The sequence below is a fragment of the Oncorhynchus mykiss genome, chromosome 8, assembly GCF_013265735.2.
Source record: "Oncorhynchus mykiss isolate Arlee chromosome 8, USDA_OmykA_1.1, whole genome shotgun sequence".
NCBI lineage: Eukaryota > Metazoa > Chordata > Actinopteri > Salmoniformes > Salmonidae > Oncorhynchus > Oncorhynchus mykiss.
In genome coordinates, this window is record NC_048572.1 from 64,630,351 (window position 1) to 64,646,670 (window position 16,320).

The window sequence follows — 16,320 nt, forward strand, 5'->3', positions numbered from 1 at the left end:
CTGCAGGCTCTCCCTGCCCCCTCTCCACTTGTCTCTGATCCTGCTGCTGTACTGATATCTATCTCAGACCATGGCTGCTTCGCTTCCCAAAACATCCTAGAGACAAGCACAAGAGAGTTCATCTGTCACAAGACATTAGCAGCCATGTCAGAAGCTGACTCATCTGACTTAGTATTGGAGTGAAAAACAGCAATACACGTATGATTATTCATATTTGAGCCGTCAATAGGCTGGTTCAAGCTCAAATGTTTTGAAATACTCTGACCGTAAAATGTCAAGGCTGCTCCTTTTTTAACAAACATGATTTTTATGCTAACAATAGTGAGCATAAGTCAATAAGCACATTGAAACCTGGTGTAGAATAAATGCAATTTCAAAGGTCTGAGTTACACTGAAGTTCTTGCTCTGCGTGTTTTTCAGAGTCTGAACAGTGAATAACAGTGGCCACTAATCATAGCGCTTGGCGCCGCAACACACAGTGGGCCACATCCTTTATAATCAGTCCCACATTAGTCATAGCCAACTTACACAAAGTGATATTCAGTCATAATTCACTGACACTGAAGACAAACACAATTAAGGGAAAACAATTAATATCTCAAGTAAAATCTGAAGTTTATTGTTAATGATTGTGTATGATTCCTTTACTGTAGAAATACTTCACAATGATACCTGGAGGGGAAACCATCTTCAGTTTCGAAATGTCCAGTGTTGAAGCAGTACCTCTGGGGTGGTACTGATCCAATCCCCCCTAAACATTCCAGTAACTATGTCAACCCTGCAGTTACTCTGAGGACACAACTACCTCCCTTCCAGCAAGCATACCAGGAACATTTTGGATAGAAAGCATGACAGAACCATAGTGGATGATTGATCTTTTGGTTTATTGCAGGGCTCTCCAACCCCGTTCCTAGAGTTCTACCCTCCTGCAGGTTTTCGGTTCAACCTCAGTTTTAACTAACCCGATTCAGCATATAAACCAGCTAATTATTAAAATCAGGTGTGCTAGATTACAGTTGGTGTGAAAACCTAGTGGTTTATTGGGTGTTTAAATATATATATATATTTCCCCCCCAGACAGAAATATACAGTTAAGAGCATGCAACTCCCGACTCTGTGCAATGAAGCGATGCCTCTAAATATAACTGGTTATTTAAGCTGTAACCCTGTTATCACAGTCTTGAAATGTTATGCACACACCCACACGGCCACACACCCACTCATTCTTCTCTGTTTTAAATGAATGTGCAACTGAGCATTTAGCCCTAACATAGATTCATAAATAACTGTAGCACAATAATGGGGATGTAAGCAGAGCTTTCTGCTGTGTGGTGTAACAGTCACATTGACGCAAACACATTTGATGGCTTATAGAGCCAAAATCCCAACACTCAATACTAAAAACACTTCAACGAACAAACAAGTAGTTTTCATTTCTTCCGTGGAACCTTGTCTCCAAGTGGTACTTCATCAATAAGTTTCTGAAATAAGATTAGAAATGTTCAAACCAAGTGACTAAATATTTGGAAAAAGACAAATCCTTCCACTAGGATCATCAAAACATACCTCCAGTATTCGAGTATAGTACGTCACATCGTCCTCCAGCTCCCCCCGGGCGTCATCCACTTGGTATCTCCGACAGGCCAGCACCAGCTCGTTGGCGTTGAAGAGAGGGGCCGGGTCGATGGAATGGCTATTGATGAGGCTCACCAAGTACTCTCTGTAGTGTTTCCTGGAATAGATTAGACAAAAACCAGTTAGGTTACATCAATGCATGTTTATCATGGGAGAACTCTGTTGTTCTCTAAAGCGCCTTTGCAGTGAGAGGTAACATACTCGCACAGTCCTGCATGGCCAGGCTGAGTTTGAGCCCCACAGGCCGAGTCCGTCTGCTGCCCACTCTCATCCTTCTGCTCTATCACTCCGCACAGTCCTGAGAGAGAGAGAAAGAAAATGATATATCTTAGTATTTCTCCGTTTCAGTTTTTCGGAGTAAAAAGAAAATAACACATAGAATCTTACCTGCTTGAGTTCCTGGAGGGGTGTCCGTATTGAACTCAACACCCTTGTTCTGCAAACAGACAATAACAATAAAAATGATTTTAATGCGGTCCATCTACAGATATTCTTGCAATAAAATCAGTTATAACTGAATGTGAGTCAGGGTGCTATAATGTGGTTATGGTGATTGTAATGGAGTGTGAGCATCCATGTGTGTGTCGTGTGAGTTTCTACCTGCAGCAGGGCTTGTAGTCTGCCAGGCTCCCAGTCCCTCAGGTAGAAGAGACAGTCTCGAGGGTGATGGGCATGCAGGCCTGTCACACTACAATGGATCACTGCACAAGTCTACAGAAGAGGGAGGGAGAGGGGGGGAGGAAGGAGAGAAAGAGAAGGCGCAAGAGAGAGAGAAAAGAAAGAGAGAAATGGTGGGAGAGGAGGAGAGGGAGAGGAGGAGAGGGAGAGAGTGGCAGAGAGAAGGAAAGAAAAACACCCACATTAAAGTGACATTCAAGTCAACTCCCATAAGATAAGACCTTGCCAGGAACTAGCACAATCGATGACACACAAATGAACGACCCACAAATGAACAACACAAACACACCAAGCCATTTAAGGGACTTACAGTGTGGAAGGGATTGTTGCATCCGCTGCAGAACTGGTACCTGCACTGGGAGCAGCTGAAGTGCATACAGCCTCCTTTGGACAGGGCATACTGGAACCTGCAGTTTGGACATGCTGAGGGAAAGAGGAAGTCAATTCACAGAAACGATTCCCGGGTATTGGGAGAGTACACGAGTACACGACATGAGAATGCATCAGGGAAAGGAACTAAATGAGATAATTCCCACAAATGAAGGTCATGGAAGAGACCGTAAATACTTAAAGGGTCTAACTTGCTCTAACTTGGTAAAAACAGGGTTTAAAGGTAAATACAGTAGAACACCTGCTGAGGTGCAGTAGAACACCTGCTGAGTGTCGATGAAAGGTAACAATTCAACATGAATTGTCGAGAAATGAACAGAAAATGACAGACAATATTCTACGTGGTCAGATGCGATAGGAGGGCCAAATGCTGCTTTTAACTGTTTGTCGGCACTGTCCGGTTTGTCCTTATTCTTCTGGCTTAGTTCAGGCAGAAGGCCCACAGTACCTCTATAAAAGAGTGTTATTCATGATGCTAATGAAATGTACCGGTTTGGAAGAGGAACTATGAGTATGACCAATTTGATCTCTCTCACCCCAACACCTAGTAAAGTGTCTGGTCGTTCATACCTCCGCAAGTACCTGCCTTTCCTGGTTAAACGCTACAGTAGCTCTCAATGGAAGAGGTGTTTAAGAAGGTGTGTGTGTGAGAGAGAGAGACTCACTGATGCCGTTGTCACGCAGGTATCCGGCCAGGCCTTGCCTCTGGTACTCTGGGTCATTCTCTCTCTTCCAGGACTGGTACCGTTCACACGACAGACCACCGTGCTGAGACTCCCACTAGAGAATGCACGGTGACAAGAGAGGATGATATACAGATTAGGCTCCAGCTTCACTCCAAAGAAAAATCCCCTTCTATCACCCGCTCTCACACATAAATAGAGTGGATGTTTGTCACTTACAGGTTTCTTGCATTGTGCGCAGAAGCTGTTCCTGCACTGGAAACAGGTGACCTTCAGTTGGTCTCCATCATAGATGAACCCATAGGAGCACTGACCGTAGGAAGGGGAGGGGAGGAAGGGGAAGACAGGAATAGTTAATGAAATAAAAAAACAGAAATACCTTTGCTATCAGACTCAAAATTGAGCTCAGGTGCATCCTGTTTCCATTGATTATCCTTGAGATGTTTCTAATTGCAGTCCATCTGTGGTAACTTCAATTGATTGGACATACCTGCAAATGCACATTGCACATACCTGTCTATATAAGGTCCCACAGTTGACAGTGCATGTCAGAGCAAAAACCAAGCAATGAGGTTGAAGGAATTGTCCGTAGAGCTCCGAGACAGGATTGTGTCGAGGCACAGATCTGGGGAAGGGTACCAAAAAATGCCTGCAGCATTGAAGGTCCCCAAGAGATCCTTGAAGAAATCCTGCTCAGGACCTCAGACTGGGGCAAAGGTTCACCTTCCAACAGGACAACGACCCTAAGCACACAGCCAATACAATGTAGGAGTGGCTTTGGGACAAGTCTCTGAATGTCCTTGTGTGGCCCAGCCAGAGCTCGGACCTGAACCTGATTAAACATCTCTGGAGAGACCTGAAAATAGCTGTGCAGCAATACTCCCCTTCCAACCTGACAGAGCTTGAGAGGATCTGCAGAGAAGAATGCGAAACTCCCCAAATACAGGTGTGCCAATCTTGTAGCGTCATACCCAAGAAGACTTGAGGCTGTAATCGTTGACAAAGGTGCTTCAACAAAGTATTGAGTAAAGGGTCTGAATACTTATGTAAATGTAATATTTCAGTTTTTATTTTATAAATTTGCAAACCTTTCTAAAAATTATTTTTTCTTTGTCACTGTGGGGTACTATGTGTAGAATGATGAGGGGGAAAACTATTTGATACATTTTAGGCTGTAACGTAACAAAATGTGGAAAGGGGTCTGAATCCTTTTCGAATGGACTGTAATACTGCCATTTCTTAGCTAGTGAACTGTGATTTTTATTTTATTATGACAGCCTCAAATGGGGATTATCAAATTATGTCTGGAAACAAACATTGTAACATTTTTCCTTTGCCTTTGTACACATAGGAAATAAACTATAAAAACCCGCTCAAGGCTATTATGTGATTAGAACTCACATGACTACACCAGAGGAACTTGGGGTCCTTGATGAGGGCTTGTTCAGTCAGCTTCTTATGAAACAGATCATACACTTCCGGCTCCAGACACTCCCGCAGCTGCACACACACACGCATAGGAAAATATGATTACAGGTGTCACCATCATACACACACCCAGAAAACAAATCTATGGTCTCGTGAGACAACACTGACACCACCAAAAACTGCATTTTGAAGGGAGAGAAGCCTCTGAAATCCTGGAATTGTGTTTTTTTTCTCACTGTTTCTTCTCTCTTCAAATAGAGAATCTGAGGGAGATGTTGTGTGACGTTGTTCTCTGTGTGATGTACTACCTGGATGTCCAGGGTGGAGAAGTAGCTGTTGAGGTGTTCGGGGTCGTTGATGTCAGGTTCCCAGCAGACGGGACACACCATGTCTCTGATGTGCTTGTCTCTCACTGCGATAGTGAAGTGCTGCTGGAAACAGCCACAGCACACCGAGCACTGACAGGAGGTCAGAGACTGCATCTGAAACAAGGAAGGAGAGAGAAGAGAGAGAAAGAAAGGATTAGGAGAGTTGTGGGGGTTGGATACTGCGAAAAAAAAAAGGAGAAAAGCTTTGCTACATTTTGAGTAAAGACAAGCTTGTGCTATGACACGCACACAGACTCACACACACACTTGAGAGAGTACCTTGCTGTGGGGAAATTCTGACAGGCAGATGGGGCACTCTTTGGCCAGCACCCGGCGGATGAAGTCTCGGTCATGTGACTCGCGTACGGCCTGTACCACGTCGTCTAGGGAGTAGGGGGCGGTACGCTCCTGCAGCAGGGACAGGGCCAGCTCACAGCGGCCCCAGCTGGGCAGGTCATACACCGCCAGCAGCCTCCGGCACACACGCTGGCCCCAGGGGGAAGAGGGAGGGAGTGGAGGGGGAAGAGTGAGAGGAGAGAGAGATCAGACCAGTGAAGTGGACAAACAGATACAGAGGAATGATGAAAGGAGAGATATGCCACACTCAAAAATAACTTATCACTGTAAAACATCAATGTACATGAGACATCAAGCAATTGTCAAGATGACTGAAGAACATGTATGACCTGTGGGCCTTTCTAATGGTGGTAGGTATAAACAGATTATCATCAATATAGCTATTTTGTGTTCAGTTAAATGTATGGCCAGAAAAATATAGTGGAGTTCAGAGAGCCCCAGTGACCCACCTGTTTGTCGGGGTGGTTGATGTCGATGGGTGGCTCAGGTTGGTCGCTCCACATGCGTTGGTGGAAGGGCTCCATGAGAGGTCGCTGCAGCAGAGACAGAGCCCCCCGCACCTCTCCCTCGCTCTGCCTCAGAACCTCCTGACACCGCACCTCGTCAGTGAACCCCAGAGAACACAGCTCCTTTACCTGCAAAGGTACATGAGAGACCAAACCCTTCCTTGAGCGTTCGAAGGCTAATCTCCTACATATGGGGCCAATTTCCCACACCAAGATTAAGCCTAATTTGGGACTCAAAATAGTCAGTAGAGAATCTTCATTGAAGGTCTGTTTTAGTCCAAGACTAGGCTTAATCTAGGTCTGGGAAACCAGCACATAGCTGTCAGCAAAGTGAACAAAAGTGACAGTACAACTGACCTTAGACCAGTTCTTAGTGGGCAAAAGACGTTCTAACCTGTCTCTCACCTTAGAGTGTCTGTCTCTGAGAGCCTGTTTCGCTGCTCTCTCAGTGTCTCCCCCTGCAGACAGCCAGGCCAGCTTGGCCTCAGCCCTGGACAGTGTCACTCCTCCCCCTCTCGTCTGCTCCTCCTCCACACCTGTATCCTCTGCAGTACCAGTACCATTCTGGTTCTGTCCGGCCTTCAGGTCTGCCGCTCGAGACGAAGTGGCCGTGGCACAGATCTGGTCGAGCAAGTGAGGTAGCTCCGCTTTGAGCCAATCACAGGGAAGGATGTTTCCGTCCCCGGAGACGCGCATGCCTGTGTACACCTCCTCTGGACTCACTCCTTTCTTCTCTCCATCCTGACAGACAGACAGACAGGATGGAGAAAGAGTTAACAGAGACAGGAAGAGAGAGGGAAATAAAGAAACCAATTTGTCATACATATTCACTAGGCCTAAGCTGCTGCTACTCACCACGATGTATATTACACACCTAGAGGATGCTAAGGTTATTTTTACACAATATTTGTTTTCTGAAATTGTTTGTTTTCTGCAACCAAATTGGCCAGCAATGGTACAATAAAGACTTTACTGAATCAAAATCTTAAATTAGCTAATAGCTTGTAATATTACAAGTAGTGGGGTAATGTGATTATACACCATATTATAGATAAAACAGAAAGCCTTCACTCACTCTAATGAGCTGGATCAGCTTTAGCCCCTCCTCCCTCATCAGTTTCTGTCTCCTCAAATCAGGGTCCTCCATGGGCGGGTCTTTGGGTTTGACGGACAGCACGGGGACCTTTTTGACCTGGGACGGAGGGTGGAGTTTGACTCGCATTTTGGTGGGCTCGGGGCGGGGGAGGTCACACATCTCACACACTGACGCTGGAGTGTAATTGATGTAAGTACAGAACTGACACATCCACTGCAAAAGGATGGGAGAAGAAGAGATCATTTGCATGAGCTTAGACACTCACAGGAATAGAGGAACAACATCAACTGTAATACATGGTGATAAAGGCACAATCTGAAACTTTCATTTCAACTGAAAATGTGCTGCTTCTGCATTGACTTTAACAGTAGTTTACCTGGCTGTCTGGGTCTCCTGGCATTCCCAGTACCGGAGCAGCAGGCCGGTTGGGTGTAGGAGTGGGGCGTGTGGGGGTTGCCGGAGGCTTGGTGGCCAGGCGGGGGCGCTCACACACCTCACACAGGATACTACTGCCCGCGTTCACCACCGTACAGCTTTTACACTGCCACTCTGGTGACATACATAGTGAAAACACACTCAACACAGGACTATGGAAGAGGTGAATATTAACTCAACAGCTCATATACACCAAGAGTGTCTTTCCATTTTCAGACAATAAACAAGTATACATAGAAATACAGAGGAGTGAGACTGATTGGAGTGCAAAAAAGGCAAACCACCACTATTAAAACACAAACATTGTTGGTTGGTTGGTTGGTTGGGTGTGTGTGTGTGTGTGTGTGTGTGTATACTGACCAGTGATGGTGAAGGGCTGTGGGAACTCATCCTTAGCAGAGCCAGAGGAGGCCAGGCGTGGTCTCTCACATGTCTCACACAGTATGTCCTGGTTGGAGTTGACCCTGGTGCAGTGGGTACAGTGCCATGACAGGAGGGAGCTGCTGGGAAAGAGAGGGAGGAAGTGAATCTAGTGCCCAGCACAGGGAGTTACATTTCAGCAATAATCACCACCTTTGAAAATGTAGCGATTCTCACCCTTTCCTGTCAGTTTCTATTGTGTCTTACTTGTCATGTCTTACCTGTGGTTCTTTCGCATTTTAGAGGATGTCACAACAGTCCTGTGGTGATTGGCTCGTTCTGCAGAGGAGTGGTACAGTCTATCACATTCAGTACACAGCCATTGGACACAAGAGTTACAGTGGGCAGCCACTGGGAATATAGCACATATAGTGCAGTTGTCTGCAAAGGGGAAGAGAAACAAGGAAAGTTGAATGCAAGTTTCAGATGTAAAAAATAAACACACACACACACTTCCAACCTGTGTGTCTGGTAGAGATAGAGGTGGAGGTTGAGGCGTTAGCAGTCCGTACTGGAAGAAAGGCACTAGTGGGAGACTGAGACAGGGAGGCCAGAGACATGTACAGGGGCTGGCTCTCTCTGAGGCTGGAGGGAATAGCTACCGCATCAGAAATGGGTTCGAAGTCATCCTGGAATCATAAAGGAGAATTCAGTTATCTGATGGTGGTGGAAACAACCAGGCACAAAACCACACAAATATAAAAACTGCCAGAAGTAGAGAAAGGCAAATAGGGTAAACAAAAAAAACATGTAGAAGGCAGAGAGGAAGAGGATAGGTTATGGGAGATAGGAAAAATACCTTTTGGTTCAGTGATGGGATAATTCTCTCAAAGAACTCTGGGTGGGGGTGAGCTTCCTGTGAAAACATCAACGACTCAGTAGTACAACTGACTTTAGAAACCTCTGAAATATTTCAGAATAACTGCCCTTGGTCCAGACCTTGATGAGCATGTCCAGTTCCATGCGTAGACTCATGACCTCCAAGGTGACCGCTGCGACCTTCTCAATGTCAGGTTCCACGACCTCATCAGGGAAACTCAGGCCGTCTGGCTGCTGATTGGAGTAACCATAGAGACAAAGCACTGCCCTTCCTCCCTGGGGTAGAACAGAGGAGAGGGAAGGATATAGAGGGTTTTATGCAATACTGTTGGCATAACATTAGTGTTGTGGTGTGTGCACAATTAACTTCATTAACAAGGTAGTAGGCTATAGACTCATATTGAACTAAGCCTATATCAACATAATGCCAATAAGATAATAGTGACAAGACAGTAGACTACATATCATCACCCAGAATCTCACCTGCCTGTATTGAAGACATCCTCACCTGAATGACATCTACTGTTGCTCTGAAGACTGGGTTGTTGTGCTTGACAGCGCGCCAGTACTTGGGCCTACTGGAGCTGGTGAGGTTACAGCCATACTTCTCCAGAATGTTCAGTGCTGTGGACAATCTCTGCAGGGAACCTATTGTCTGGCAGGAGAGAGGACAAAGATGAAAAAAAGTTTGATACAGAAAAAGGTTGAGAAAAGAAGACAGTGAACAAAAATATGAGCACAATGTATAGAGAGAGAGAGGGGGGGGGGGGGGGTCACTATTCCAAGATGTAGGCTAAGTGAAGGTAATTATGTCATTGTGATATGGACATTGTTTACTGTTTCAAGCACACTCAAACTAACTCACTTCTTTCCTGTTGTTATTGACGCCGTTTTCAATTATCATGGTCTCCGCAGCAATGTAGCGGTATTTGGCCGATGGTGGTAAGGGTATGTTGGCCATAGCTGATATTCCTGCACGGACCTCCAGCACTGAGCCAGTGGAATACAGACAAGCTTCCGCATGGCATCGTACCTCCTCTAGCTGGTCTGAAAGGGTACTAGCCATCCTGGAAAAGAGACATCAGTCATCATCATCACCATCACACAGATCAGATAGCAAATCATTGAGGGCACTGCCACACCACAGGCAGGGTTGATGAGTATGAGCAAGATGCTTGCCTTACGGACATCCATTCATTCATAAGACGTTACCTGTAAACCCCGACAAGTGTGTGGCTTATAAATCACAAGGCTGTCATATCAAGCGACACACACAGCAACCAGAGACTTTTACTGCATCTGCAGTACTCTATATTTGCAACAACACAATTACTAGCTAACTAAAGTTGAAGTGGAAATTATATCTCTACCTATGTGAAAATACTGTCATATAAGCAATCTGCTTACCCAGTGTTTTCGCTCAACTGTCTGCAGTGACAGGAATTGAATCACGATGAGATGGCATTTCATTCAAAAGCGGGGGCTTTCAAAACACCATGTTACGCACCTCAATACAGACTTGTGCGCTACAAACATGTATTTATATATATTGTTATTTATCAAATGTCATTCTAAAACAAGTAGTAACAGGGTCGTAGTAAAATCTAGCTGCAGTACTAGCTACGAATGTAAACAACTGCGTGAGAAAATGCCGTATACTGCTTTGCGCAAAGAAACTAACCCCCATACATCGCCATTGTGTGTCAAATCCTAAATCTCAAACAGAGATCCCCGGAGCCAATATGGCTTGGACTGAGGAAACGTCGCAAAGCTGCAGTGCAGTACATTGTTTGTGAAGTTTTGGTGTCACCTTGTGGTGAAAATGACTAATTGCCTAATTTGCCTGTCGGCTCACCTGAAAAATATCCTGTTGATTACACGCTAATTGGTGTGGGGCGCGGGTGTTGCATTAGGCAATCACCCACGCGCAGTAGGTGATAAATATGGTGGGGAGGGTGAAGAACGGGAGAGTTTTGTGTTGCTCTCGTTTCGTGCACGCCTACGGTCTCACGGTTTTTTTTTTTGTAGGACCGTCACGGTCACATGTAAGTCCTTATACATTTTTCCCCCCACGTCATGTTCATGTGTATTACTCTGATGTAATGGCATAATACATATTTATTGTTCGTGGATGCAGTCAGATTGTCGCCTTATTTGAATGGAAGGCATAGCCTCTACAACACTACCAGTTTCTACACCGATTTAGGATGCCGATCTAATGATGTGTAGGCTTACGTTAACTTCTTGTTTCCTCTTTGCACTAGACTTGCGGTGTATAATATCCTGTGCTGTGTCTTTCAGCCTTGACCAAGCAATGGAAGGTGATTATTTATTAGTGTACTGGGTTTGATAAATTGTGACATTACTCAATTGAATATTTGTGGTGGGAAGTGTCAAATCAACTAATTCATTTCTTCTTTCATTCAGATATGAATAATCCTTCACACTCAATGGGAGTTGGGCAACCACACCATCCAACTAATCACACAAGACCGTTTTTCTATGTTCAACCACCAACTCAACCTTATTATAATATGTACCAATGGAATATGAACCCATATGGCCAGTATGGTCTTCCCCCACCAGGTACAATGGCACACATTTTTCTCGCATCTTAAACAAATGAATTTACATATTAATTTAAGATGTCTTTATTTCCAGTTATTCCTTATGGGCGTCCATATATGGCTCCATATCCATACACTGGTATGCAGTATCCTGGCTATGTGGTTCCCCAGGCTCCGATGCAGCCTGTTGATTACAGTAGGGTGTTTAACCCACACATCTCCTCTGCGACCTATGACGTCCAGTACCGCCACCACTACCAGCAACAGGCCTGTGTACTGCGAGAGACCGCATGCTCAGAGGTTCAAACTGATCCGAGCGACACTGTCCACAAGCTGATCGACAGTCTGGACAGGCTCAGAACCAATGAGAAGCCACCTGAAGACAGTGAGTTAAACCCTAAATCTGACCCAGGGTCCCTAACCTCTGAGACAACCATTTCTTCCTCTGGAAATATGGAAGAATTCAGTGGGATGGGTAGGGAGCTGAAGTTGAGACCTCTGCCACAGAGACAACCCCAACAGGGTAAGAGGAGGCAGAGGGACTCCCCTCTGCCCAGCAGCGTATTCAGTGACTCTGCTATTACAGCAGTGGTCTCTGATGCAGAAACCAGTCAGAGTTGCCTGGAGGAGATGGCCACGCACGATTGCTGGTCCCTGGGCTCTGTGGTGCTGCCCATCGATAGCTCTTCTATCCATGAGGAGAGTCTGGAGGAGTCTAGGCAGCAATGCCACTCTGAGAAGAGCCACCTGAATACTGAAGAACCTGGGATGGGGGGGCAGTCCAAAGAACATCCTAATGCTCCAGAGGATGTCAAATGTGACTCTGTGGCCTTGACACAGAGCCTTGAACTGAATGAGGCTTCACATGACCACCACTCACTTGACTGTCTGGCTCCAGAACAAGATTGTGACAAGGTTCTGATACCATCCGCCTCTGCGCTGAAGGACCCTGTAGAAAATGTAGCCTCCAAGGCAGAGTCCTCTGACTTGCCTTACAGAATCCTCAGGCTGCCCTGTGATCAGGTTACAGGCATGCTGCTGGACGATCCACTGTGGTATGTTGACTCTGCTGCATCCAGTCTGGTGCCTCCACCGCAAAGCCATCTGTCCCCGCTTGGGAGTGCCTACTACTGTAGCTACTACCCCCAAGTGGCCCAGGAGCGCCAGAGTGTCCTCAGCCCATCCATAGACGAGCTCTCCTCCAGAGACGAGCTCTTCTCCACTGATATCGAAGATGTCGACCTTATCTCTGGTGGTCACATGTATGTGGGAGGCGGCAAGCTAGCCGAGGCAACCTGCAATACACCTGACCTCTCTGGTAAGGAAAACGTACCAACTAAATCCAACCCAGTAGAAGAAGGGTTTGCAGCTTGTTCGAAGACCTGTCTCAGCTGTGGCCTGAGCCTGGCGGAAGAGTTGAGGCCAGACGACTCACAAGGGCTATGCCGTTATGTTGAGCGGGAGGAAACAGATGACGATGTGCTAGAGGAAGATGACTACAATGAGGGAGGGGAGCTGTTGAGCGCCTGTCAGGTGCCTGTGAAGAAACCACATCACCCTAACGGAGTGCCTCAGCCGCCTGCTCGCCAGTTTCATAACAGTAAACCAAAGAGGGGCTGCTGTGAGGACCACCATGAAGTAATGTGTCATGAAGAGCAGGAGCACGGTTACCTCTGGAGTTTTGACTGCTGTGAGGACCACAAAGCGACTGGCAAAGCTGACAAGTATAAAGGGAAAGGAGGACAAAGAAATGCCCCATGCAGGCCTTATAATGGTAAGATTCTTTCCATCTCTTGACATGGTCTGATGTCCCCTTCTAAATAGTGTTTTTACTTTTAATCCTTGTCATTCATTACAAATGTGATGTTGTGAATTTGTCGTGTTTCCCAGAGAAACCTTGGAGAGCGGGCACTGTGGCATCAGACCAAGATAGCTGGGGGAGTTCTGGTGCCAAATATAAGTCTAAGTCTTGGAGACCGTACAATGGGTCACAAGAACAAAGTGAGTTTCCTTTTCAAACTGCCAAGTTACCCATCGCCTTAATCAGTTCTCTACTTTTCACTAGTCATTCACTTTGACCTAGCTGTTATTGTTGTCCCAGCTCATGCTTCCCTCTCTGTATCCTTCAGTGAGACCCCCACGCAGAAGGCCATTCGTTCAGCAGAGGCCCCGAAGGACTGACTATGACGATCATGAAGAATCCGAGTTCTCTCGCTGCCAGAGGGGCCGAGGTAAGGGTTGTTGCAGAATAGAGATACTACTACTTTTGTCACATTTCAAAATGATCACTAACTTTTTTTCATCTTTTTCAGGGACCACAAAGAGAAGGGGCACAAGATATTAGCCTATTTAAGAATTGCACCGCTCCTAATATATTTATTCTAAATGTATTACCTAATATATAAATTCACTTGCACTATGAAATGCACACAAAACACATTGTAATAAATTAATAGACACTCGTAATGTTTGTATACGTGGTTAAAAAAAAGAATCTCAAGCGGCAGTTCAACTAGCTACACAGTAGATGCCTGCATTTCCATTGCTTGATGATGGTAGCCATGTTGGACGCTGTGTGTTCATCCTAATCACAGCCTGGGCTGCAGCCTCACAGACCGTACTGTGACGCTAACCCCCATGTTGACCTGCAGACCAGAATGGACCTGGGAGGTGTAGGTCCAGTCTACTCTGCAGCTTTTAAACTCTTTTTCAGTGTCTGTGTCTTTCACTGAGGATGAAGCCCAGGTAATAAGATGTATCAAGCAGTGGAAATGCAGTGGCTTGGAGAGGAGATGGAAAACCAAAAAATTGCTGGGCTAGTTTGAAGCTAAGAGCCAGTCAATCTAAATGTGTCTTTTTATTATTGTGCAGATATTTTAAGCATTGCAGTGTAATGTTGACAAACTGACATCTACTTGTCTGCACAGTGTTGTTGTGTCATTAAAATCCTTGCATTGCACTTTAAAAAATGACTATTTTAAGAGACTTGGGCTACATTTGTCATGAAGAATAGTTTGATGCCTCAGTTTCATGAAAGTTGTGGCTAGTGCTCTAATTGAAAGACCGACTTAATTGCTGTCTGTCCTTGCATTATGGACTTCATGGATGAGCAGACCACTTCACATCAGTACTATTATAACAGCCTTGATCATTGGCTTGTCTGATTTGTTCAAGGAAATCTGGAAGCCAGCACAGCCTTGTGATCACTTTTTTTAAAATTTTATTCTGACTGTAATGGGTGACATGTACATAAGTGCACCTTGTGCTGAGGACAAAGGCCACTAATCTGCAGTTTGTCATAACACAATGCCACAGGTGTCAAGTTGAGGGAGCATGCATGTGGACTGCAGGAATGTCCCTCAGAGCTGTTGCCAGAATATTGAAGGGTAACTTATCTAACAAGCCTCCAATGTGGTTTTAGAGACTTTGGCAGTACGGCCAATCGGCCTCACTTCGGCAGATCATGTGTAACCATGCCAGCGCAGGACCTCCAGATCCGACTTCACCTGCAGTATCATCTGAGACCGGGCAGCTGATATAACTGTGGGTTTGAACAAGGATTTCAGCTCAACTGCGTGCTCGTCATCCTCACCAGGGTCTTGACCTGACTTGTTTGGTATTGTGACCTACTTCATTGGGTAAATGCTCATATTCAATGGCCACTGGCACGCTGGGGAAGTGTGCTCTTAATGGATGAATCCCGGTTTCAACTGTACCGGGCAGACGGCTGACAGCCTGTGTGGGTGAGCGGTTTGCTGTTGTGAACAGAGTGCCCCATGGTGGCGGTGGGATTATGGTATGGGTAGGCATAAGCTATGGATGACGAACACAATTGCATTATAATGATGGCAATTTGAAAGCACAGAGATACTGTGACGAGATCCTGAGGCCCATTGTCGTGCCATGCATCCGCCGTCATCACTTCATGTTTCAGCATGATAATTCACGGCCCCATGTCACAATCTATACACAATTTCTGGAAACTGAAAATGTCCCAGTTCTTCCATGGCCTGCATACTCACCAGACATCACCCGTTGCGCATGTTTGGGATGCTCTGCATCGATGTGTACTATAGCGTGTTCCAGTTCCCTCCAATATCCATCAACTTTGCAGAGCCATTGAGGAGTGGGACAACATTCCACAGGCTACAATCAACAGCCTGATCAACTCTATGCGAAGGAGATGTTGCTGTGCATGAGGCAAATAATGGACACACCAGATACTGACTGGTTTTCCTATCCATGCCCCTACCTTTAAAAAAAAATGTTTCTGTAACTAACAAATGCATATCTATATTCCCAGTCATGTGAAAACAATAAATTAGGGCCTAATGTTTTTATTTCAATTAACTGATTTACGGTTATATTTTTGTGAAATGTGTTTTGTAAAGCAAATTAGTCTGGTTTAATCTGGCTTTTCTAAATTTACCAGTAAACTACCAAATGTTGGTAACTTTCAAGTTTGTTTAATAACATGACATCTAGTGGCCTTTTTAGGTACTTCAGATTCTCACAGGTGTACTTATCTCTGGCCCCTCTGAGGTTTTATCATATAAAATAAAAATAGAATGACAGCTGTAAAACGTTATCCTAAATACAAACCAACTTAGTGAATACAATTGGTGTCTAAAATGAGTGTTTTGGCATGAGTTTTGAATAGTGATGTTAACCTTTCTGGTTGTAACCTTTTTTTTCATCAAGACAGATCTTCCAACTGTGGGGGAGTTGAAATCTTTACAAAGGATCACCTTCAGTGCTTGGTTGTCTCCAAGTCTGTCACCAAACAATTTGATTTGCTGGTTTTAAGCATTACGCTTTCAAATAGTTATTTGACTGTTGCTGGATGTTATCGTCCTCCATCAGCACCGGACTGTACCCTACCTGCCCTAAGCACTCTCCTGGCCCCTTACACTGTCTAAATGTGTCCTGCTAGGTGAC

General features: G+C 45.3%; 2 protein-coding genes across 6 annotated transcripts; one reads left to right on the forward strand and one right to left on the reverse strand.

The window, feature by feature from the left end:
* Window positions 1-594: 594 nt before the first annotated feature.
* On the reverse strand, window positions 595-10,586 carry LOC110530336 (E3 ubiquitin-protein ligase RNF31). 5 transcript variants are annotated; one of them, XM_036985968.1, is made up of 23 exons: window positions 10,223-10,586; window positions 9,681-9,882; window positions 9,324-9,470; window positions 8,936-9,091; window positions 8,796-8,852; window positions 8,457-8,625; window positions 8,218-8,275; window positions 7,937-8,076; window positions 7,518-7,690; window positions 7,121-7,354; window positions 6,451-6,786; window positions 5,989-6,174; window positions 5,462-5,668; window positions 5,123-5,296; window positions 4,788-4,886; window positions 3,606-3,695; window positions 3,369-3,483; window positions 2,624-2,736; window positions 2,236-2,346; window positions 2,023-2,071; window positions 1,837-1,933; window positions 1,567-1,732; window positions 595-1,481 (listed from the first exon to the last, which is right to left on the reverse strand). In XM_036985968.1, exons 2-23 carry the CDS (start codon window positions 9,879-9,881, stop codon window positions 1,431-1,433), a joined length of 3,129 nt encoding a protein of 1,042 aa, XP_036841863.1. In that variant the 5' UTR covers window position 9,882; window positions 10,223-10,586; the 3' UTR covers window positions 595-1,430. The 5 variants fall into 5 exon arrangements, with proteins under 5 accessions (XP_036841863.1, XP_021468978.2, XP_021468977.2 ...); XM_021613303.2 differs by having other exon boundaries at window positions 7,937-8,079; XM_021613302.2 differs by having other exon boundaries at window positions 8,218-8,377.
* Window positions 10,587-10,770: 184 nt separating this feature from the next.
* Window positions 10,771-14,352, forward strand: buc (bucky ball). Its single transcript, XM_021613305.2, has 7 exons — window positions 10,771-10,860; window positions 11,080-11,136; window positions 11,243-11,401; window positions 11,477-13,156; window positions 13,273-13,383; window positions 13,512-13,613; window positions 13,695-14,352. The coding sequence occupies exons 2-7, from the start codon at window positions 11,130-11,132 to the stop codon at window positions 13,724-13,726; spliced, it is 2,091 nt and encodes a 696-aa protein (XP_021468980.2). The 5' UTR covers window positions 10,771-10,860; window positions 11,080-11,129; the 3' UTR covers window positions 13,727-14,352.
* Window positions 14,353-16,320: the final 1,968 nt, after the last annotated feature.

Bases quoted from the DNA above. Each gene is read 5' to 3' on its own strand.
- LOC110530336 (XM_021613301.2), bottom strand. From the start codon at position 9,881: ATGGCTAGTACCCTTTCAGACCAGCTAGAGGAGGTACGATGCCATGCG. The intron at 3,484-3,605 runs GTAAGTGACAAA...TGCATTCTCTAG, and splicing joins GCGCACAATGCAAGAAACCT to TGGGAGTCTCAGCACGGTGG. The intron at 2,737-3,368 runs GTGAGTCTCTCT...TCTTTCCCTCAG, and splicing joins CCTGCGTGACAACGGCATCA to CATGTCCAAACTGCAGGTTC.
- buc (XM_021613305.2), top strand. The intron at 13,157-13,272 runs GTAAGATTCTTT...CGTGTTTCCCAG, and splicing joins CCCATGCAGGCCTTATAATG to AGAAACCTTGGAGAGCGGGC. The intron at 13,614-13,694 runs GTAAGGGTTGTT...CATCTTTTTCAG, and splicing joins TCGCTGCCAGAGGGGCCGAG to GGACCACAAAGAGAAGGGGC.